General features: G+C 40.2%; 1 protein-coding gene across 1 annotated transcript in view; it reads right to left on the reverse strand.

The window, feature by feature from the left end:
- The window catches only part of rnf145a (ring finger protein 145a), an 89636-nt gene that overhangs the window by 47027 nt on the left and 18550 nt on the right, over nucleotides 1–24059 (reverse strand). Inside the window, exons 2-3 of the mRNA XM_052014554.1 lie at nucleotides 14405–14513; nucleotides 7770–7861 (exon numbers count right to left, since the gene is read on the reverse strand). Coding sequence (XP_051870514.1) covers nucleotides 7770–7861; nucleotides 14405–14513 — 201 coding nt within the window. The remainder of the gene's footprint in view (nucleotides 1–7769; nucleotides 7862–14404; nucleotides 14514–24059) is intronic.

Raw genomic sequence — 24059 nt, forward strand, 5'->3', positions numbered from 1 at the left:
CTCAAAATATGGAAAATTATCTCCCATTTCCAGCTGTGCCTCCAGTTGTCCTGATTCTTGCTCACTTTTCTGACATGTGCCTCCTTAATAGTTGAGTAACTGGGAAAATTAAGGTTGATCTGTTAATGGCGACATAAACCTGATCAGGATAAGAAGCAATTCAGTCCGAGGTACATTGCTATCATCAGCTTCCATTTCATCACTGCGGGTGTCATTATAGCGCAGTGGTTACCAGACTTGCAATGCAAAACCCACACTATCAATTCAGGGATCAGGATTCAAAGCCTGCCATGTCAGCTATGAAATTTAAATAATCTGGAATTTAAGGGAAAGAAAAACACCTTAGCAATGAAAATCATGAAAACTACCATAAATTACAAACAGCCATAAGGGGAATAAATCGGCTATCCTAACCCATTGTGTTGGTTTGGATCCACATTTGGGCCACAATGCGGTTGACTCTGAAATGACCCCTCAAGGGGCCTAGCTTACAACTCAATTGCACCATTACAGTTACACTTAGGAATATAATGATTCAAGTAGGTGACTCCCCACCACTTTATCAAGGGCAATTAGGAATAGGTGATAAATGCTTGCTTGACTAGCAACGTCCAATCATTCAAGTAGATGGCTCCCTGCCACCTTATCAAGGGTAATTCGGGACAGGCAATAAATGCTGGCCATACCAGCAATGCTCAGATCCCAGAAACAAATAAAAACATTTCAGATTATAACTATTCAGCTCACTTATGTAAATAACTTCTCATCCATTTTGTTTTGAACTGACAAAGATTTAGGTTTATATGTCACAAAGGAATTGACAAGGACAAGTTGGGATGCATAGTTCTTCTCCATCCTCCACTCGGTAACTTCCCTATGGTTTTCAACAACCAGAAAAAATACAGAATGCACATTTGCTATTTGCTGCAATGGGTCATGGATTAGGCTCTTGCAAATTTTGTTCTCTTTGAAAGCAAACAAGCATTCAAATAGTAGTTTTATCCAGTTGTTTTAGACCCAGAATAGCACAGCATGGAATGCCAAGTATGCAATAATGGAAACATTGATTATTGTATTCTAAGCAGTGAATCCAGCATTTTTCTGAATGGTTGAAAATTAGAATCGGGGGAAGCAAACAGCACTATTAAGTACACATATGAACCTCTAGTCTGGATCAAATATAGCTCACTGTAATGCCAACTCTCAATTTTTAGTTAAATTAGTTATTAAAACAAGATTATGATTTAAACCAACATAGTTTAGAAACATTTTTGCACTTCTCCTCTCAGGTCAGTTTATCCAAGGTATAGCTGAACTTTACAAGGTCAGAAGAGTCTCATTCATGATCCTTGTTTGACAAGAAGCACTTGGATACAGAAAACCTTTACCTAATGTTCCACCATCAGAACATGCTTCAATGAACCCAGTAATTTTGCTTCCCCATCTCAATGTCAAATCTTGAAATCTATTTTCAGTGGAATGAATTGCTCCCTTTCCAAAACGTCTGCTGAAGATCCTCTAGTATTTCTTTATACACAAGTCCTCTGATCCAAAGAACCAGCCTTGTTCCTGCTGAACTCTAATAACCCGCTTCAATTTGATGTCTCAGACACACTCTTTCGACTCAGTATTTCATCCCCTAATCACTGTGGCACAATAATTATTGTGAACCATTTACTAATTCCTAACATTTTCATTTGCTCACTCAACCCCAAATTTGAAACCATTCATGTAATGGCATCACTTTTTTCTTTTTATGCAATATCTTGTATTTAACCAAACCCAATTTATCCAGCTGTATCATCTAACATTTTGTGGATCAAATAAACTTTACCAACCTCTTCTACAAATATGAGAAGCTTACCTTCAACTCATAAGTCTGTAAATATATGAATTAGAAACAGTAAAGCTCATCATGCTGACAGTGTGGAACTTCACTCAGCACTATAACCTATCTTTTATTCCCAAATGCATTCACAACCTATTTGTTAGCCAATTTTGCGTCAGTTATATATTTTAATACAAATCCATCTTACTTTACCAATGGATACAAAACTTTGTCAAAAATGGTGCAGTTTGATGTGAATGATAATTCAATGTTGTGCGTGACTCAAGAAATAAAGATCCTGCAATGTGAATGAAGAAATCAATTACTTTTTTCTTCCTTTGCCAAATAGAGATGAAGCCTTTTCTCAACCAATATCTCACACACTTAGACAAGCCAGTGAAGGACAGTGAATGTTGATGATTTCTTCCCATCCTCAGCCAACAAAAATGCTTTTGTTTTCAAACATCCAAATAGCTCAAGGAAGTCAAGGAATTGAACTTGACACCTTAAAACCTATTGTAACAACTGATCCCTTGACCTGTTTTTTGAAGAAGCCTTACATAGAAAGTACCTCAATTTAACAGGTACTATCAATATCAAGTAGAAAAAGTAGAAAAGGTATTTACAGAACAGATGACTACTTCACAAACACTGAAGCATCCATTTGGAACAAGGTATGTTAATGAAGCCAAGGAAAAATGTAACCCAATGTTAGAGACACGGATGGACTAAGGGATTCATTAGAAAACACAGGCAGGACCTGCATATTTGCTCTTGAATAATTATTATTTAAAATAGAAGGATAAGACATCAAAGGAACAGTGGCAATAAATGCCAGACTTTTTTTTTATAAAAAAGACCATTATACAATGAGAAACATGCCACATGGAAGGATACCTGATAAATAAGGCCTAAAAGAGTGTTCCCTACTTCTGAAAGGTTTTCAAAATTCACATGCATCCTCCTTAGCATTCTCAAAGCCCTCAATGTAGAAATCAGTTGACAAAATAACATTCCACACAACATCCTACAAAAGCCCATATACAAAGAAAACTGTGATTTTATATGTCATACATTACCAATTAAAAACATCGCAGGTAGTTAACAAAGATGTATAGATGATATCATCATTGAACCCAAGGAAACATAACCAAAACGTTAATCTAAGATTTCTTAAAACAGACCTCATAAAGGAAGAAAAAGGATAGAATTGCCTAGGGTTGAAAACCCATAAACAGAAAAATAAAAGCAGCATCATATTCATCTCTTTTGAGTGGGCACCACCATTAAATACAATCATGCATATGCTCCATCTCAATAACATATTCCCATTCTTTCAAAACCCCTTGATGCCTTATCTCTAGAAATCTGCTCACCTTCTTAAAAGATACAATTATCTTAATAACTAAACACACAGATGTCAATGAAGTGTCAAGGACTGAAGGGTTGTAGAGATGAAGGATGAACTAATGGAGGATTTAAACCCCAGCAATTTTCGATGCAAGACCATGGAAGAACCACAAGTCACCTTAAAGCAACCAGCTCAATGAAGGGAGAAAATAATATTTGGTATCTAAAAGCAGATCTGAGAAGATGTAATTTGTAGGTGGTAGAATATGTAATATTGGCTAACTGAGGATTTAGGTAATGAACCCTGGATATGACAAAGGATATTGATTTTAGCAGCAGATAAACCTTGGACAGGACAGACGATATTACAGATGTGCAGTACACTGCCTTTGTGGCAATATAAGATATACACTGAAATTCACCATCAATGAAAGATATGCACTGAAATTCACCATCCAGCAAGGCTGCAAAAATTTAATTCATCCTAGGAAAGTGATTTAGTAAATGGTGTCCATGGCAAGGAGGCTATAAACAATGGTTTCAATTTTGAAGTTTCACCAGAGGGACAGCAGTGGTTGAAAAAGATGACTCACCAGCACAAGCTTGAGGACAATTTTGATTGAGCAATCAATAGTAACCTTGCCAGTGATGACAACCAGTAGAATAACTAAATAATTATGAATCAAAAAAATGAACAATGCAGCAGGATACCACACTGCCACCATGCCCATTGCAAGGAAAGTTTACCAAAAGGAACAAAATTCTGGTCTTTGTCTTCCTCCTTGGCCCTTAAGCTCCTAAAGCAGAAGTCACAACTTACAAATGAATCACTACGTATAACCAGAACGTAGCTTGATTTCCCCTTTGATTTTTAATTGGAGAAAATTACAACTGTGCAGGTAATGGACTTCAGACAAGAGGAGAAAACAGTGCTACCTATGCTGTCATTGAAAGGAATAAGAGTAGAAATCAACAGTGAAGTAAAAAAACTGCAGTTGCTAGAAATCTGAAATAAAAGGAGGAAATTCTGCAAAGACTCAGCAGAATTTGGCTATTTGGTAAGTAAGCAAAAAGGCCAGGCAGGATCTGAGGAGAGATAAACAGTGTCAACGTTTCAGGCCAAAGACTGTTTGTCAGAGGACCGTTCATCTGTTCTAACCAAGGGTCTCAACCCGAAATGTTAACTCTCTCCCTCTCTCCAAAAATCTGAGTGTTTCCAGCATCATCTGCTTTTTGAGTCGAATTTCTCACATTGATGGACTAGAGGAGAGGCATTATGTATGGATTGTTCAATCACGCCAGAAACAGGAAGGTTGCGATCACTCTATTGCGAGTATTCTACAGACCCCCCCCAATAGCAGCAGAAACACTGAGGAGCAGATTGGGAGGCAGATTTTGGAGAGGTGCAAAAATAACAGGGTTGTTGTCATGGGTGATTTCAACTTCCCTAATATTGATTGGCACATCCTTAGTGTGAAGGGGATAGATGGGGCACAGTTTGTTAGGAGTGTCCAGGAAGGTTTCCTGACACAGTATGTAGACAGGCCGACTAGAGGAGAGGCCATTCTGGACCTGGTACAAGGCAATGAGCCTGATCAGGTTTCAGATCTCTCGATGGGACAGCATTCTGGAGGTAGTGACCATAACTCCTTGACCTTTACCATAGCCTTGGAGAGGGATAAGAGCAGAAGATATGGGAAAGTATTTAACTGGGGGAGGAGGAATTATGATGCTATTAGGCAGGAACTGGGGAGCATAAATTGGGAACACATGTTCTTGGGGAAGTGCACAGCAGAAATGTGGAGGTTGTTTAGGGATTACTTGCGTGGGGTTCTAGACAGATTTGTCCCATTGAGGCAGGGTAAGGATGGTAGAGTGCAAGAACAGTGGTTGACAAGAGATGTAGAATATCTTGTCGAAAGGAAGAAAGAAGCTTAGCCGAGGTTTAGAAAGCATGGATCAGACAGGGCTCTGGAGAGTGACAAGTTAGCCAGGAGGGAGCTTAAGAATGGACTTAGCAGAGCTAGAAGGGGGTATGAGAAGTCCTTGGCGAGTAAGATCAAGGAAAACCCCAAGGCGTTCTACAAGTTCTTGAAGAATAGGAGGATGACTAGAGTGAGGGTAGGACCCATCAGGGATAAAAGAGGAAACATGTGCCTGGAGTCGGAAGAGGTAGGGGAGGTCCTCAATGAATACTTTGCTTCAGTATTCACCAGTGAGAGACCTCGACGATTGTGAGGATGGCATGCGACAGGTTGATATGCTAGGGCATGTCGACGTGAGGAAAGAGGATGTGCTGGAACTTTTGAAAAACAATAGAATAGATAAATCACTGGGGCCGGATGGGATATATCCAAGGTTATTATGGGAAGCGAGGGAAGAGATTGCTGCGTCTTCGGTGATGATCTTTGCATCCTCACTGGCCACTGGAGTAATGCCAGATGATTGGAGGGTGGCAAATGTTGTTCCTTTAAGAAAGGGAGTAGGGATAACCCTGGGAATTACAGATCAGTGAGTCTCACTTCAGTGGTGGGCAAATTACAAGAGAAGATTCTTAGAGACAGGATTTATGGGCCATTTGGAGAAGCAAAGGCTGATTAGGAACAGTCAGCATGGCTTTGTGAGGGACAGGTCTTGCCTCACGAGCCTGATGGAATTCTTTGAGGATGTGACAAAGCACATTGATGAAGGTTGAGTAGTGGATGTGGTGCACATGGATTTTAGTAAGACGATTGATAAGGTTCCTCATGGAAGGCTCATTCAGAAAGTCAGGAGGCATGGGTTCCAGGGAAACTTGGCTGTGTGGATTCAGAATTGGCTCGCTCAGAAGACAGAGGGTGGTGGTAGATGGAGCGTATTCTGCCTGGAGGTCGGTGACCAGTAGTGTTCCGCAGGGATCGGTTCTGGGACCCCTGCTCTGTGATTTTTATAAATGACTTGGATAGGGATGTCGAAGGGTGGGTAAGTTTGCAGATGACATGAAGGTTGGTGGTGTTATGGATATCGTAGAAGGTTGCTGTAGATTACAACAGGATATTGATAGAATGCAGACCTGGGTAGATGGAGTTCAACCCGGATAAGTGTGAAATGGTAAGTCTTTGGGAGATAGAATTTCAAGGCAGAATACAAGGTTAATGGCAGGATTCTTAGCAGTGTGGAGGAACAGAGGGATCTTGGAATCCACGTCCATAGATCCTTCAAAGTTGCCGCGCAGGTCGATAGGGTTGTTAAGGAGGAGTATGGTGTGTTGGGTTTCATTAGTTGGGGTATTGAGTTCAAAAGCCGTGAGGTAACGTTGCAGCTCGAAAGAACTCTGGTCAGACCACACTTGGAGTATAATGTTCAGTTCTGGCCACCTCATTAAAGGAAGGATGTAAAAGATTGAGAGGGTGCAAAGGAGATTTACCTGCATGCTTCCTGGATTGGAGAGCATGTCTTATGAGGATAGGTTGAGGGAGCTAGGACTTTTCTCTTTGGAGAGGAGGATGAGAAGTGACTTGATAGAGGTGTACAAAATGATAAGAGGCATAGATCGAGTGGACAGTCAGAGACATTTTTCCCCAGGGCGAAAATGGCTAACATGAGGGGGCATAATTTTAAGGTGATTGGAGGAAGATACAAGGGGGATGTCAGATGCAAGTTTTTTTTTTAAAGACAGAGAGCGGTGGATGCGTGGAACATACTGCTGGCAGAGGTTGTGGGGGCAGATACATTAGGGACATTTAAGAGACACTTAGATAGCCACATGAATGACAGAGAAATGGAGGGTGATGTGGGAGGGAAAGGTTAGATAGATACTAGAGCAGGATAAAATGTAGGCACAATATTGTGGGCCTAAGGGCCCGTACTGTGCTGTAATGTTCTATGTTCCATGCCAACTAAATCTTCAAGGGAGGACAAGGAAGGATAATCAGAGACTATGTCATTCATTATTTTGGTTGGAAAATTAATTCAGGAGTTCAAGCATGGATGCAGAATTGAATTTAAAGGCCAATCCTGTATTAAACTGTTCATTTCAATTACAAAAAGTTAGCCATTGTAGGAAAACACTAGACTATAAAATAGTGAGAACTATATGCACAAAACCAGAGAGACCAGTAAGCATATGACATCATTCTGATGTTACATAATAACATAATACTTAAGAAAACATACTGTAGCTCTGTAATATTTTCCTCATGCTTTATGAGCAAGTGTAGCAACCAAGGAATCATAAGTGGGCTGAGGTTAGGTGAAATGGAGAGAAAGAAAGTAGTTAGGCTAGGTAGCAATTTGTCATCTATTTCATGACATTTGTTGGGAATTGCATCTAGACCATGCTGGGTCAGAAGGGGATCACCAGAGAATGATGCCCAACACGGGGTAGTGTTCAGACATGAAGCAGAGAAAAGGCTGATTTGTTAACCAGGTGAATACCAATTTCAGACCACCAGATTATAACAAATGATAAAACAAACATTCACTGTCTTCAACATGAAACTATTACTTTGAGTCAACCTGTTATAAAACTAACTTTCAATGTCCCTAACAAATGTATGAAATTTACCAGAAAGCACTATTTGTTTGGTGAATTTCAAAAGGCCCACCATACCTATCAAAGCTGTAGTGAAGCGGTTCAATGACAAAGGCTCCTCATACACAGGTCCGTCATGGCCGAACTCTATCTCACTCCTCACAAAGTCCCTAAGGAGTAAAAGAAACAAACACAATATTGACATTTCATCCAAACTGCTTTACTTGTGCTCAAATCAGAATACTCTCCAAAATTAAAAATATGCTGGCCCAGAAATTGCTGTACTCCCTGCTGAGTAAGATGATAAGTATGAACTTACCTTCTGTCGAACTGTCAGCAGCAACTTCCTATCCCAAGTTGACCCTATCCTCTTTGGCGAGGCCCTGTGGTGACAGCAGCCTTGCATGTGTAAATGCCCAAAAATTAGGATAGGGAATGGGTGCAGAATATGTCCCCCCACAAAAAAACACTGAAAAAACTAAATAAGCCAGGCACCCTGACCAGGTCAGCTGTCAAATCAGTCACAAGTTCCCGACATACAGAAACATTCAATAAATTGAACTAAATTCTTTCTAAATTATTGTTAATGTGTACAAGCTAAAACCAACAATGCAGGGCATAGGTTTAGGGCATGAGGTAAGAGATTTAGAGGGATTTAAGGAAGAATGTTTTCACCTCGAGAGTGGCTGGAATCTGGAAAGCAATGTCCAAGAGAGGCAGGTATACACATAGCATTTAAGTATCCAGATGAGCATTTGAATCTTAAAAGGTATTGGCGGCTATGGACAAAGTGCTGGTAAATGGGATGAGACTTGATGGTTACCATGGACATGTGCTGTACAATTCTATGATTTTACTGACCTTCGACAAGACAGACAGAAACTCAGGATAGATCTTTGGAGACCAGAGACAGCGTGGGAGGGGAAGCCATTGTTGATGGCTCTCTGGCTACAAATGAAGAGGCAAGTATTCACTTAGCCAGCTGAATGACACCGGAGAGACTGAAAGAAAGTGGTGTGGTCTTCAAGCGGTTGCCTTCCATAACTGTACCTCCTGTGTCTTTATCTGTTTCTTTTTCCATAGATACAGATCAGGCAGCATCTATGGAAAAAGAAAAATAAAGACACAGGAGACTGCAGATGCCAGAATCTGGAACAATAAACTATCTACTGGACTGATGCAGGGTTTCGACCTGAAACATCAATAATTCCTTTCCTTCCACAGATACTGCTCAACCCGCTGAGTTCTTCCAGTAGATTGATCGTTGCTTAAGAAACAATAAATGTTTCACATCCAAAATCTTTCATCAGAATCAGTTCTGATGAAGAGTCTTTAATTTGAAATGTTAACTGTTACTTTCCACAGATGCTGCCTGACCTGCTTCACATTTCTAGCATTTTCTACCTCCACCCCACCCCCCAAAGATTTCCAGCATCTGCAATTTTTTTTGATTTTTAATTTAAATTAGGACATCTTTGGTATGGTGGTTATGGTGAATTATAAATGCAACATGCACTGCTCTAGCCCACAGAACACTCCAATGGGAGTGCCAATCAATAATACTGGTCTTACACCCAGTCCTACACCCAAAAATATCAATAGATAGGTAGCAAAGCAACAGCAACCCAGTTCTCTGCCAAAGACTTTCGCATAAAAATCTAGCACTCTCTATAGTGAATGCTTTTCTAACACCCACTGCTGTCAATTGTCATTTTTCACCTGATCCCCTTCATCCAGAAGCTGTACTCTCATCAAGCCAGTTCAGCAGCCAAAGAAACCAGGAATTTTCTTTTATATTATCTTTTATATTAAGAAAACTGCTTGAAAAAATACATCATTGATGTCAAAGTTGAAATATCATAATCTTTTTCTTAAAATCCTTTGTATTTTAAAATACATGCAAGGAATTCACAACACTCATACATGAAGCTAGTCTTTAAGGGCATACAGTTTGTTAATGCAGTGATTGTACCTTAGTATTTCATTAAACACTCACGTAGGCCCAATGTAACAATTTTTTTGGGGGATTAGTTTGTAAATAGCTTAAACTGAAATGACAGCAGTGGTGAAACCAGCAGCAACTTCAGGATATCTGCATTAAGATACACGTGGATAATAATCATTTGTTGTTAGTTTCAATGTAACGGTAGCTATGCCCAGCAATAGGCAAGCTGATTAAGTTTTTACTTATCTATCACCAATTTGTTACAGCATTACTGTGGAATAGAACACACATTCTATTTAAAATTATTATATTTGGGCATTAAATATTTGCATCACCCCAACAACACTGAAGTCATTGCAGAAATGAAAAACCTTCCCCCTCTTGAAGGCATTGACTCTTGCAACATATGGATGTGGGCAACTCTTAGACACCTCAGCTACGTCATGAATCTACATGGGCAAATATCAACTGTGAGCTGGATTTTGGATCCTGAAAGTGCCACAGCTGAAATAAGTAGGCTGGATTTGACACTCATGTCCCTGCACTCACCTCTGCCTGTTATGAAGAGCCTTTCTTGATCGCACTCCAGATCCTCGATACAAGTTAAACAGCAAATAAGCCTCAGGTAGCACAGTGCAGAGGCCCCACCTCCAAACTTGTTGACATGCTTTCACAGCTGAAAGAGCTATAGGAGGGGGTGGGAAGTAAGGTGCTTCTTCAGGTGCCAAACTTTTAAACCATTTTAATGTTTTATAAAATAAAGTCCAAACAAATTTGCAATTTTGTACAAATTATGGATTCCATGATATTGGGCCATAATTCAGGCCAACAGCTCCCTGTTCACCATTTCACAGAGTGGCACATACACACTCTCTATGTGTGTGTTCCCAATGCCAATTTTAGAAAACAGGGAAAAAGTCAGTGGAGAGTCAAAGATATTATTGTCAATGCAGGTGGTGGGGGGGGGAGGGCACGGAGAAAGAGGACCATGTATCTGGATCGGCATTAGCAGGCTTGAGTCAGGAGGTTGTAACTGTCAGATAACAGACAAAAAGGTGGGTGCATTCAAATGCCTCTGGTGCCTCTGGAGGTCTTGGGAGTCAGCCTGCCCCTTCAATACAATGCAGGTAGTACTTCTGAGGTAGAGACATTTGGGCCCCACTTCTCCCAGCTTGAGTGCAAGAGGGAGGAAAGCAGCCCTGCACTTCAGGGTCAGTGGTGAGTACTCACTTTCAGGTCCTTACTGAAGAATGATGAGTAATGGCCAAGGACAGTACCTGGTTCTCAATCAGAGACACAAAATAAACCATCAGTGGCTATTTTTGTGAAGTTTACATAGATTCATGTAGCTTAAGCTGGTTTCACTCCCTATGATTCCAAAACAAATCTGCCCACTAACTTCTGCAATTTTGACCATTTTTTCTGGAACTCCCACAATTTGCACTGGACCTTCGATATAAATTCACAGACATTGTAGTAAATAAAAATGCAAGTAAATAATTAATAAAATACAACTAATTCAAAAATGAGATTAATGAGAAACAAAAACTGAAATGCTAAAAACAGCAAGTTTTTAAATCAAAAACTTGCCTTTGCTTCCCAATTGTAAAACTCAATGTTCATGCCATTGGGTTGCAGATCAGGCGGAATCAGAGGTGCTGTTCCTCCATTTTGTGTTGGGCCTCACCCTGGCAGCAGAGAAGGCCAAGGATGGATTGGTCAGTGTGGGAATGTGAAAGGGAATTGAAATGGCATGCAACTGGGAGCTCGGGATGGCCATTGTGGGCAGAGCATAGGTGCTCTGTGAAACAGTCGCCTTTCCCTCTACCTCATTCTCCTTCTAGCCCCTATAAACTCACCACCAGCACTTATTTTCTGCATTCACCAGATCTAATACTTCCTCTTTGCTTTTCTGCTCTCCATTCTGAAGCTCTTTCGTTGCCTTTTCCCTCCTTGCTATCTTTCATGCCCCTTTGCTGTTTCCTCATTAGCATTTCTTCCCAATGACTTTGATGCCTTGTTTAATCACTGATACCATTTTTCATCTATGTACTTTTGAAATACAAACCATGTTTCTTAGATTGCCTCAATACATAGATTGCCTTGCCACACAATACACATAATGATCAATGTTTCCAACTCCTACAATGGACTCCATTTCTGCAGATCACGCAAAGCTCCTGTATTTAAACTATAACAAAGGTGGCTACATTACAGATACATACTACATAATTTTGAAGAAATCAAGCCAAATGCAAGCATAGATAACATCTACTTCACTCAATACTCTCCAACATCAACTGGTTAGACCATATCCAAACATAATAGACATGCATGTTCAAAATAGTAATTTTAAAAAGTACAAATTCCAAGCAGTAAATTGAAAACAATGTCAGTACTCCAATCAATTTTGAGTAACTGTGTTTTTGCATCTGCTTTATACCATCTACAATAATCTTATGGATCATAACATTTACTACTCTTCCCAATATCAGTTTTAAATTCATAGTATTTCTCAAAATAGACTGCAAATTAGAACACATTATTTTGAAACAAAGTACCATGTCAATCTTAAGTGAACATTTCAAGAACTTATGATAGATTCAGATTACACATTCCAAAGATCAAATAATGATTTACCGTAATTTGCTGCACTAATTACATTTTACAATATCTTCTTAATAATTGAGCGATGGATAAAAATAAGCCATCAATAAAGAGCACAGAATGCCATCACATCACCACATGGGAAAGAGTAATGCAGAGGGTTTAGTCATTTCATGTACATTACACCAATATGGCAGAGCAACATTATACAAATATTGTCATGGGTATTGTTAAAAATACAAAGACCAAGCATCACTGCTGCACTACATCTATTGAATATTTCCTTGTTTTGAGTTGGGACTAAACAAATGACACAATTTATGCATTAACTATGATGATTATTTAGCAACTCAATGTGAACAGATGTTGCTGGAATCACCAAATTGCTGGTATTATCACATTACACTTTGCATCTTCACATAAACACAAATTTGATAATTCAATCTTCAATGCGATGAGTATTAAAATAGCAATAAATCATGCATTCTCTACCATTTACTGAGACAGAAAAATAAGTCACCAGACAAGGTGCAAAAGAAACGAGCAGCTTCTGGTGAGGCTATTTCGCCCATCCCGCTGAAAAAAAAGGAGCTGCAAGTGGAAACATTCTTGGCTCTGAATTATTGCCTTATGCATTCCTACTCAACATCTAAGCAAACATGTTTAGATCGACACTCCTGCACATTGAGAGGGTGCTGCAAAAGATCCAATCATTCAGATGAGAAGTTAAACTGAAATCCGATATACTCTCTCAACAGGGCATTTAAAAAAAAGGCTCTATTTTTGAATGGGAAGTTACTCCTGGTCTCTTGGCCAATATGAATCTGGTTACACCTCTGAAAGCTATCTGGTCATTATTTACATTGCTATTGTTGAAGTTTGCCATGCACAAGTTGCCTGCCATTTTTTCCTGACAGCACAACAACTGCACTTCAAACTTCTACTTCATTGGCGATAAAGCACTTTATGTCACCCCCATGAAAGCTACAATAGAAATCTATTTAACTTCAGCCTTAACTGAACTGAGGACCCACCCTGGGACCAAGGACAATACATAGGTTTGATAACTAAGTGCTTTAAAAATTCCCTCAGATTTCTCAAATTAATCAACTCACTAATTTCTTTCAATTATATCCATAAAGAGACAAAGAGGAATAAAAACAAAACACAGGAACAGAAACTCAGCAAAAATAGGAAACTTCAAATCAGAATTAAACGATGAATAATACCAAATACAAATGCAGAAAAAGAATTTACATTCCAGATGCAACAACTTTCATTTATGCAGAACCTTTAAAATAACAAAGTTGGATTTGAAAGAGAATTCCACATCTTAAAAAGGTCATGATTGGGATCATCAACCTGAATCGTAACTTGTTTCTCTCTCCACCAGGCACTGCCCAAGCTGCAGAAAATTGTGTTCATGTTCCACAGCTTAAAGTCCCAGGAGCTGAAGGCACAGCCACTAATGATGAAGCAACTGAATTTAGGGATACTCTTAAATGTAACTGTCTCCATGAGGTTATTGACTTGCAAGAGATTTCAGAGATGGGGAGTGTCAAGATGTTAGAGCAATTTAGGAAAAAAAATGATAGGTTTGAAGTTAATGCAGTGCTCAACAGGAAGCAAGTGCAGACTGCCAAGCTAAGGACTAATGAGTGACTACAGTTTAGTGCCAAAGTCAGTTAAAACACAGAGACAGAAGAGTTTTGGATGACCAAGTTTACAAGAGGAAGCTCAGCCACACGTGCAATTTAATCAAGTATAGCGATACCAACAAGCTGCGGTTTCAGCAACAGTTTTTAAAGATGCAAAGCTAGAGTTGGGTTACATTCAGGAACATAATTTTGGGTGCTTCTAGCATTCACAATACATAGCCTGAAGCTCACAGAAGTAGGCCAAGGGTCCTGCATCAGATGCAGGCAATTTGTTTAGTTTTGTGTTGATACTTTTACATTATATTATTTTAACAATTTTGTCTGCACTCAACACAACAACAGGAATACTGAGGAATAGTTTCAATCTGCACTCAGATAAGCCAACACAGGCAACCATCTAGCTAAGATTTAAACCAGAGAGCAGAATGAACAATTCAATGTCTAATATCTAATCCTTCCTACTCAAATTTTATGCAAGTACTGAATTTCTCAATAAGCCTTACCTGGAAATTTGATGCCCAGCATACAAGAGTAGTGCAGTCAAAACATACAGATAGAGCTGGACCAAGTGCTGCCGAGGCAAGGTTAGAAGAACGAGACTTATTATATAACCTGAAAGACAAAAAATATCCATTCAATGGCATCAAAAACAGCCATGTGGGAAAGAGTGAGGTCAAGCATTTTGCTAAGTGGAATCAAACTATTACTTGAATGGAGAGAGACTGCAAATGAGTTGAGTAACACATTAATCTCGATATTCTTGTGCATGAATCATGATATGTTAGCAGGCAAGAGTAGTAAATAGTTAAGGCAGAAAATGGCATATTTGCCTTTATTGCAAGGGGGTTGAAGTTAAGAAATATTGTTGCAATTGCACAGGATGTATGTTTTTGGTCCCCTTATTTAAGGAGAGACTAGCACTGGAAACAGTCTGGAAGAGATTGACTAGACTAATTTCTGGGATGGAAGGTTGCTCTATCATCATCTAAAAAAGTCAAATCTGTACTCTTTGGAGTTTAGACGAATGAGAGGTGATCTTACTGAATCCCAGAGGAGATGACAGGGTAGGTGTTAAAATGTTTCCAGTAGTGGGAGAAATTTGAGCGAGAAGATCTGACGACAAAATAATGGAATGATCATTTAAAACAGTAGGAATTTCTTCTACGAGAGCTGTGGCGGTATTTGTGAGGATAGATAAATCTTAGAAAAGTTAAGGAATTGAAAGCTATGGGGAATTGGCACAGAAGAGGGATTGATACCTGGGGCTGGATCAGACACAATCACATTGAATGGCAGGGCATGCTTGAGGGGCCAGGTGGCCTACTCCTGCCCCTACTGTACTCTTGCATAATGTAACTGCACAGGAAATCAAAAAACTTCAGATGTTGAAAACCCAAAATAAAAACAAAATGCTGGAAACACTCAGACAGCATATGTGGAAATGTAAATAGAGTTAATGTTTCAGGTTAAAGAGTCTTTGCCAGAACATACTAATTGTAATCGTCGAAATGTCTTGCTTTCAGAGCTGATATTGTTTTCTGTATCTTTCTTAGTGACTAAAGTTGCCCTTTGTGATTCAGTGTTAATTCTGACATCTTTCACAGGTATAGTTTTGCAATCCCTCCAGGAATGATTTAATACTACACAAGCAAGTTTTATTCATATGGTTATGTTGCTTTATTCAATTTTCAAGTGATTTTGCAAGACAAGAGTGATCAGTACATCGACTTCCATCAATGTAACAACTCTCAATGGTAAAACAAACAATAAATGACTCCCCATTATTCAATATTCCCAATTTCTCCACTTTAGCAATGACTTCAAGAGTCTGTGGTGAAAAGGGTGAGCAGCTTCAAGTTCCTGGGTGTCAACATCTCAGAAGACCTATCATGGGCCCAGCAAACAGATGCAACCGTGAAGCCGGTGCGCCAGCGTCTCCACTTTCTAAGGAGTTTAAAGAGATTCAGTATGTCATCAAAGACTGTGACGAACTTCTACAGACGTACAGTGAAAAGCATTCTCATTGCATCGTGGCCTGATATGGGAACTCCAATCCACATAAATAGCACAAATGGGGAATAATGAGGTAGTGTTCATAGACTGTTCAGAAATCTGATGGCGGGTGAAAAAGCTGTTTCTGAAACGATGAGTGAGAGTTTTCAGGCTCCTGTACCTCCTCCCCGATGATAGTAATGTGAAGAGGGCATGTCCCAGGTGGTGAGGATCCTTCATGATGGATACTGCTTTCATGAGGCACTGCCTCTTGAAGATGTCTCGATGGCAGGGCGGGTTGTGCCCGTGATGGAGCTCACTGAGGCCACAACCCTCTGCAACCTCTTGCGATCTTGCGCATTGGAGCCATCATACCAGGCGGTGATGCAACTAGTCAGAATGCTCTCCGCCATACATCTGCAGAAATTTGCAAGAGTCTTTGGTGACATACCAAATTTCCTTAAACTCCTAATGAAGTAGAGCCGCTGGTGTGCCTTCTTTGTGATTGCATCAATGTGTTGGGCCCAAGATTTAGGAGATATCAGGCATGTAATAATAATATAGACTAAGAATCCACCAAATTATGAACAATAGTATTCCATTACCACAATATCATACAGCACTTTTTGTGGCATATCAGGCAGAAGACTCTGAACTGAATTGACTGAACTCTGAAAAACTAAACTGAACTTTGTTCCTTTTTATAGAGTGCAATGAAACTTACAATGGAGAATCATCACATTCCAAACTCAGGACTACCATTACTCGGTAGGATCCTCCATATTAATATCAACATGGTGAATCCTGCAACAATCCCAATTTAAGTACCCTGGATATGCTGCCAACAGTACTTCTTCTGCATCTAAAAGCAACTTCAAGTTGGGGGATTTAAAAGTAGTTTTCTAATAAGGTTCTGATGCATTTTTCTTTTGGAATATTTCCTTCAGGAAGATACTGTTTCTAACCTCCCTCTTTGTAAAAAGGAAGGAGTACTCATTTATTCAGCAGATGGTATTTTCCTGGAGCTGCTTTCCTCACGTCTCAGTTTAAAGGTTGTTCCACACATTTACACACACAGGATGACAAGGTGATGCTTTGCAAATCAAATACATTAATATGTCATCTTTCATAGTGAAAGAAACAAAAACCCTTTCCTTTTGGGGTTAAAATGCATGTTATCTTCTTCACACCTGCATTTCATACAATGCAAATATGTGATACACCAAATTAATGTAGAAATACAAACACTTGAAATCTTATAAGCAGCAAATATACCTGCAATCTATAGGCCCTGCTTTTCACAGAAGTGTTCATCTTGCAGACTTGCAAGCACACTACCTGCATTTGCCACAATATAATCATTTTACACAGGAGCAGCCCTAACCCATGACAGGTTCTTGCTGATTCAATTATCACCACAATTCCTGATCACACCTGTACCTTTAGAAATGCAGTTATTTATCCAGGCTGCCTGAGTGGTCTTCCCTAATATATAAACTTGGATTAGTTATTTTGGTATTGATATTGGTTTATTATTGTCACTTGTACCAAGGTACAGTGAAAAGCTTGTCTTACAAACCGATCGTACAGGTCAATTCATTACACAGTGCAGTTACATTGAGTTAGTACAGAGTGCAGTGATGTAGTACAAGTAAAAACAATAACAGTAGAGTAAAGGTGTCACAGCTGCAGAGAAAGTGCAGTGCAATAAGGTGCAAGGTCACAGCAAGATAGATCGTGAGGTCATGGTCCATCTCATTGTACAAGGGAACCGTTCAATAGTCTTATCACAGTGGGGTAGAAGCTGTCCTTAAGACTGGTGGTACGTGCCCTTAGGCACCTGTATCTTCTACCTGATGGAAGAGGAGAGAAGAGAGAATGTCCCGGGTGGGTGGGATCTTTGATCATGCTGGCTGCTACACCAAGACAACGAGAGGTAAAGACCAAGGAGGGGAGGCTGGTGTCCGTGATGTGCTGGGCTGTGTCCACAACCCTCTGCAGTTTCTTGCGGTCCTGGGCGGAGCAGTTGCCGTACCAAGCCGTGAGACATCCAGATAGGATGCTTTCTATGGTGCATCGGTAAAAGCTGGTGAGAGTCAAAGGGGAAAAACCAAATTTCTTTAGCCTCCTGAGGAAGTAGAGGCACTGGTGAGTTTTCTTGGCCGTGCCATCTACGTAATTTGACCAGGACAGGCTGTTGGTGATGTTCACTCCCAGGAACTTGAAGCTCTCAACCCTCTCGACCTCAGCATCATTGACGTAGACAGGTGCATGTACACCGCCCCCTTTCCTGAAGTCAATGACCAGCTCTTTTGTTTTGTTGACATTGAGGGAAAGGTTGTTGTCATGACACCATTCCACTAAGCTCTCTATCTCCTTCCTGTACTCCGACTCATCGCTGTTTGAGATACGGCTGACAACGGTGGTATCATCTGCAAACTTGTAGATGGAGTTAGACCAGAATCTGGCCACACAGTCATGAGTGTATAGGAAGTAGAGGGCTGAGGATGCAGCCTTGTGGGGCACCAGTGTTGAGAATAATCATGCTGGAGGTATTGCTGCCTATCCTCACTGATTGCGGTATGTTTATTAGAAAGTCAAGGATCCAGTTACAGAGGGAGGTGTTGAGTCCTAGGTCTCAGAGTTTGGTGACAAGCTTGCTTGGAATTATTGTATTGAAGGCAGAGCTGTAGTCAATAAACAATAACCTAACGTATGTGTCTTTACTGTCCAGATGCTCCAGAGCTGAGTATAGGGCCAGGGAGATGACATCCGCTGTAGACCTGTTTCGCCGATAGGTCTGCTCTTTTCTTAAAAATTGTTTCTATCGGCTTTTAATTTGGAGCCCTTCATCATAATGACCAATTTAACGGAATCAGTTTTGTCAATTTCGTTATCTTCAAAGCTCAAATTAATCTTAACAATTTAGCAGCAAATTTCCACCATTGCTATTACGAGAAATTGCACTGCTCTTATTGATGCAGTGCCCACTCTCCAGCAACAGGCATGTTATACATTTGATTATAAGCCACATAGCCTACAAAACAAGGGCAAAGCAAGTCAGAGATATGCATGAGGCCACAATTGAAAGAACAGAGAAAGGAGGTTCAAAAGATCAGGATGGCCTTAAAGAACCTGAACACAATGAGAATTTTAAACCATGTCAGAAAATATAAAGAATTGATTTTCCATTGGATACGTATTCAATATTTAAAAATATTGGTATTCAACAGTACAATTAAAATTGCAATTAACAGTTAATTTTTAAATTGCTTGACAACCCTGTTTTTCTGTTTTACTATAGCAATCAAACATTCCTAACTAAGTGCACATCTCTATGTGATACACTGACATCATCCACTTCCAAACATGTGCTCTCTGGTGGGAACTCCCTAACCAGCCCAGCTTCTGATATGCACGTTGGACCAACATTTAGTGCCTCATCCTTCAAATGACAAACGATCACTTAAGCAAGGGACCAAAGACCCGCTGTCACTTTCAGAAGGTTATATTTTTGGTGGTTAAAAATGTGATGAAAGGGTGGGGAGACAGCTTGAAGCATCACTGGAGGACATTGAGAAGTATGACTGAAAAGTTAATAGGAAAAAGATTAGCTGAAGAGGCTTGGGATCAGTTAGAGGATACAGAAAGCACAATGCACAACGTGGATATGCATTCACTGTGCTGAATCATGCTTTGATGTAATTGCAACCGCAATTGCAAATTGTTCAGTTTTTGAAGAAATGCAGCAATGTCATCTGACGTTTTTCTGAGACAGACCATGAATTTCTGTATACCTCACCTGTCCACTTATTTGTGTGTAATGTAAACAGAGAAAGGAAACATTTCCTGTTTAATATTTTAACCAGCTGTGCATGGAGGGAACTATAGTTCTAAAGAATATGCATTAAAAAAATGGTACAAGTTCTGTTGTATTAAGGGACAAGTGGACAGAAGAGGATTGTTCACACCAGTTTCAAGAATCCTTTGCTAGATTTAATTATGCAAGCGTATAAATTCACTCAAGATGCATAAAATTACCTTGGACTAATGCTGAAAATACTCAACAGGTCAGGTGGCACTTGTGCCCAAAGTTAACTTTTCAGAGAAGTAATCTTTCATCAAAACACAAATTATTCTGCTGCTTTAAAACAAAAACAAAATTGACATTAATCATGCTTTGAGTTGCAGTTCAATGCTCTCAATTTTCATCAAACATTAGAGTTTCAATGGTTAATCTAGAGGCATAATGGACAGAACTGTCAGTGCACGACAACTCCAACACGGAGCAGTATCAACCACTATGCGTGACTTTTTTTGAACTGAAAAAAAAGTCTGATTCCATAAACTCAAAGGAACCCTGGAAAACCCTTTGCAAATTTGGCTGCCTGTAGAAATTTGTCACCATCATACATCTGCCACATGATGACGTGGAAGCCACAATTGCAACCAATGAGCCCACAACAAATCCAATTCCATTTTAGAATGGGGTCATGCAAGACTGCAACACACCATTGCCAACACTTGACTCAATATTTCTTGCTGGCATACTGCAGCACACCAACAATTATCATGCTGGAATGGAGTGAAGCTATATGGAGACAAATTGGAAATTGTTCAACCTGTTATGAACAATTCATACTCCAGAACCAATGTCATTCCAACCTCAGTCATCAGACTGCAGTCCAGACACATTGACTGTGAATACTCAAGTTCAGAGGCTGAGCTCCTATCACTGGCCTCAGAATAAACCAGAGAGTGGGTCACACATTAAACACCTGCAAAACAAAGGTTGTGTACCTATCAGTCCCTTTTGTGCATTGCCCTTTGACAATTCAGTATTTAACAATACCCTGAAAAACATGGCTCAAGGCAGATAGTGGTGATCAAATTCACCATGACCTTAAGTAAGCGAGCAAAGATTTTGGCCAAAAATTGAAGTGACAGCAGATGCTGGAATCTGGTCAACTGAGAAAATGCATGCTCGAAAAACCAAGATGTCAAACACAGCACAAAGCTCATGGTCTACTAGGCAGCAGTGATCCAAACTCTCCATATGCTCCTGAAGCACAGATGACCTACAGCAAGCATCTCAAACTACAAAAGAGGAACCATCAATGCTGCCTCTGCAAAATCCTCAAAATGCAGTGGCATATGAAGTGAACAAATAATCAGTGTCTTATCCTGAGCTAAGGCTGTAATTACTCTCAGCTGGCTCTGTTGTTCACGCACCTGATCCTAAACACCCAAAAAAGGAACTCTGTGTTGAGGCAAGAGATTACCAGGAAACAATTCCAGGATGCTTGAAAAGGTATAGCATCCCCACAGCCCTGTTCAGTGCTTAAAATGTAATGCAGTGTTTAGGATGGCAGTGAGATAATTGAATCCTGTTGTGGCACTGAGGTAAAAGAAAACAGGAGAACTACCCATTCAGCTGCCCTGTACAACACCCCAGGGCCCATGAGAACACACACCAGCCCTCACCGAGAGGTCAGTAGTGGAAAGAGCGAGCAGCTTCAAGTTCCTGGGCTTCAACATCCCAAAGGATCTATCCTGGACCCAACACATTGATGCAACCACGAAGGCGGCATGCCAGCAGCTCAACTTTGTTAGGAGTTCAAGGAGATTCGGTATGTCACAAATTTCTATAGATGTGCGGTGGAGAGCATTCTGACTGGTTGCATCACAGCATAGTACAGAGGCGCCAATGCACAGGATCGCAAGAGGTTGCAGAGGGTTGTAGACTCAGCCAACTCCATCACGGGCAGAACCCTCCCTAAGGTGGTGCCTCCAAAAGGTGGCACCTCAAAAAGGTGGCATCCATCACTAAGGACCCTCACCATCTGGGACAGGCCCTCTTGTCATAACCACCATCAGGAAGGTACAGAAGCCTGAAAACCCACACTCAACAATTCAGTTTCTTCCCCTCTGCCATCAGATTTCTGAACAGTCCATGAACACTCTCCCATTATTCCTTTTTTTTTTGCACTTTTTTTTAAGCACATTACAGCACAGTACAGGCCCTTCGGCCCACAATGATGTGCCTACGTTTTATCCTGCTCTAAGATCTATCTGACCCTTCCCTCCCACACAGCCTTCCATTTTTCTATCATTCTAGCCCATTTTCCTCTGAAAATTAAAATTTTAAAATGCAAATAAAAAAATCTGCAGATGGTAGAAATCAGGAAAATAAAACAGAAAATGCTGGAAAAAACTCAACAATTTAGGCAGCATCTGAGGAAAGAGAAACAGAGTTAATCTCAACACCAGAGGCTACAGATGCTGGAATCTGGAGCAGCAAACGATCTGCTGGAGGAACTCAGCAGGTCGAGCAGCATCTGTGGGGAAAGAAATTGACGATGTTTTGGTTTAATACTTCAGGCCGAAGATTCTCTGCCTTCCCTATATTTAAGTACTTTCTGCCTTCTCAATGGATAACACATGAGAGGTAATTGCCCGAATACCCCTCTGGAACGCGAACAGACCACGTTGAAGGCGACCAGTCACACATTACATTTAACAAAAGTTGGGCAGATATTGCGCACTTTATCTTCTTTCCAACTATGGCAGCACGGACCCTGTCATTGACCGGGGGAGAGGTGAAGGGACCAGGGGTGTCCAACCCTCACCCTCCCCACACAGGCTCCCAGCCACTATTTATTTTTGTTATTTATAGTAATTTTGTGTCTTTGCATGGCACTGCTGCACAAAACAATGAAATTCACGTCTTATGTCACCAATAATAAATCTGATTCCAGTGTAGCCTCACAAACCACCTCAGAAGCCACAGAACTGGAGAAGAAGCAAGTCCTCCCCCACTGATGCAATGCCCAAGAAGAATTGTTAAGTAGTACTTCAGCAATATGTAAGTGCAATTCACCAAGAAACTGGTCATTATTCAATTTACATGTACAAGATATACACATATGGTAAATTACAGACTACAGAATAGCAATTAACAAACTGTGCCCATATTCGTGTGGCATATAATAGTTCAAAGGAAATAATACGGTTGGAGAACTTGAAGATTCACTTGAGTATTTTTTCCCCATGGACAGGTTATGTATTTGGACTATCCAACCTCATTGAATATCCACCAACTTTAGATTTTCACAATTTATACTTCACTCTGAGGCATATTTTCCACATTGAAACAATGTTTGGATACTGAATCTCACTGAACAAACCAGCCATGTCTAAAAAGGATAAAAGCATTATTTCATCAGTATTTCTTTGTACTTCATGGATAGACGTTTATGACATATTCTCCTTTCTCACAGCCCAGCAGCAAATTAGAAATTGATTTAAAATGAGTAAAGCATATGAAGAATCTTAATAAAATTCCACTCATAAGATATGCTTCACCATTTATAATGATGGGACAGAAGCACCCTTTTAAATAAGGTGCAGAAACAATAAGAGTTTAGTTATAGGTTTGTCAGTAAAATGGTATATTGCCCAAAGCACACAAATTGTTCCTGTGCAGCTTACAACAGCATCGCAACCTGAGTAGTTGACGTGAGCATCACTGGTAGTACTTTGGCCATCTCCACAATTTCCCTTTTATCAGACAAATGTCTTCTGCTCATTGAGTGCTTTCATCTCCTGCTTTCTTCAAACTTATTTTTCTCTTATTCACCAAGCTATGCTGGTGTTTCGCCCCACCCTCTTTTACCACAATACCATATCTCAGTGTGTCTTAAACTTTATGTAAACACAAGATTCTTTACATTGTGCATCATTCACCAAGCCTGGGGCACTCGTCCAACAGCTATGATAACACTGCACTCACCAAGCCAGAAAGGCAATGCACTCGCCCAACAGCCACATGGGCAATATTCAGTAATTTATCACTGCTACAATCACTTTTTCCTAGCTCCCCAACTCCCCCCCACCCTGCCCAAGGCATGGGGCCATGCTGCATTATGGCTCCAGTCATTGGTAATCCTTCAGTACTTCTAAATTACTACTCAACATACAAGGCTCAATTAGCATCCTCTTATCACTGGAAGATAATATAGAATCACACTCCACAAAAGCTTTCTTAAATTCAACATCAGAATGAAACAGGACAAAATTTAGTTGTGACACTAGCTCTGCTGTTCTTCAGATGGTTGTCTGGGAAACATGATTGAAGTAATGGGTAAAATCTACAATTTGGGTCGT

The sequence above is a fragment of the Pristis pectinata genome, chromosome 4, assembly GCF_009764475.1.
Source record: "Pristis pectinata isolate sPriPec2 chromosome 4, sPriPec2.1.pri, whole genome shotgun sequence".
Lineage (NCBI taxonomy): Eukaryota > Metazoa > Chordata > Chondrichthyes > Rhinopristiformes > Pristidae > Pristis > Pristis pectinata.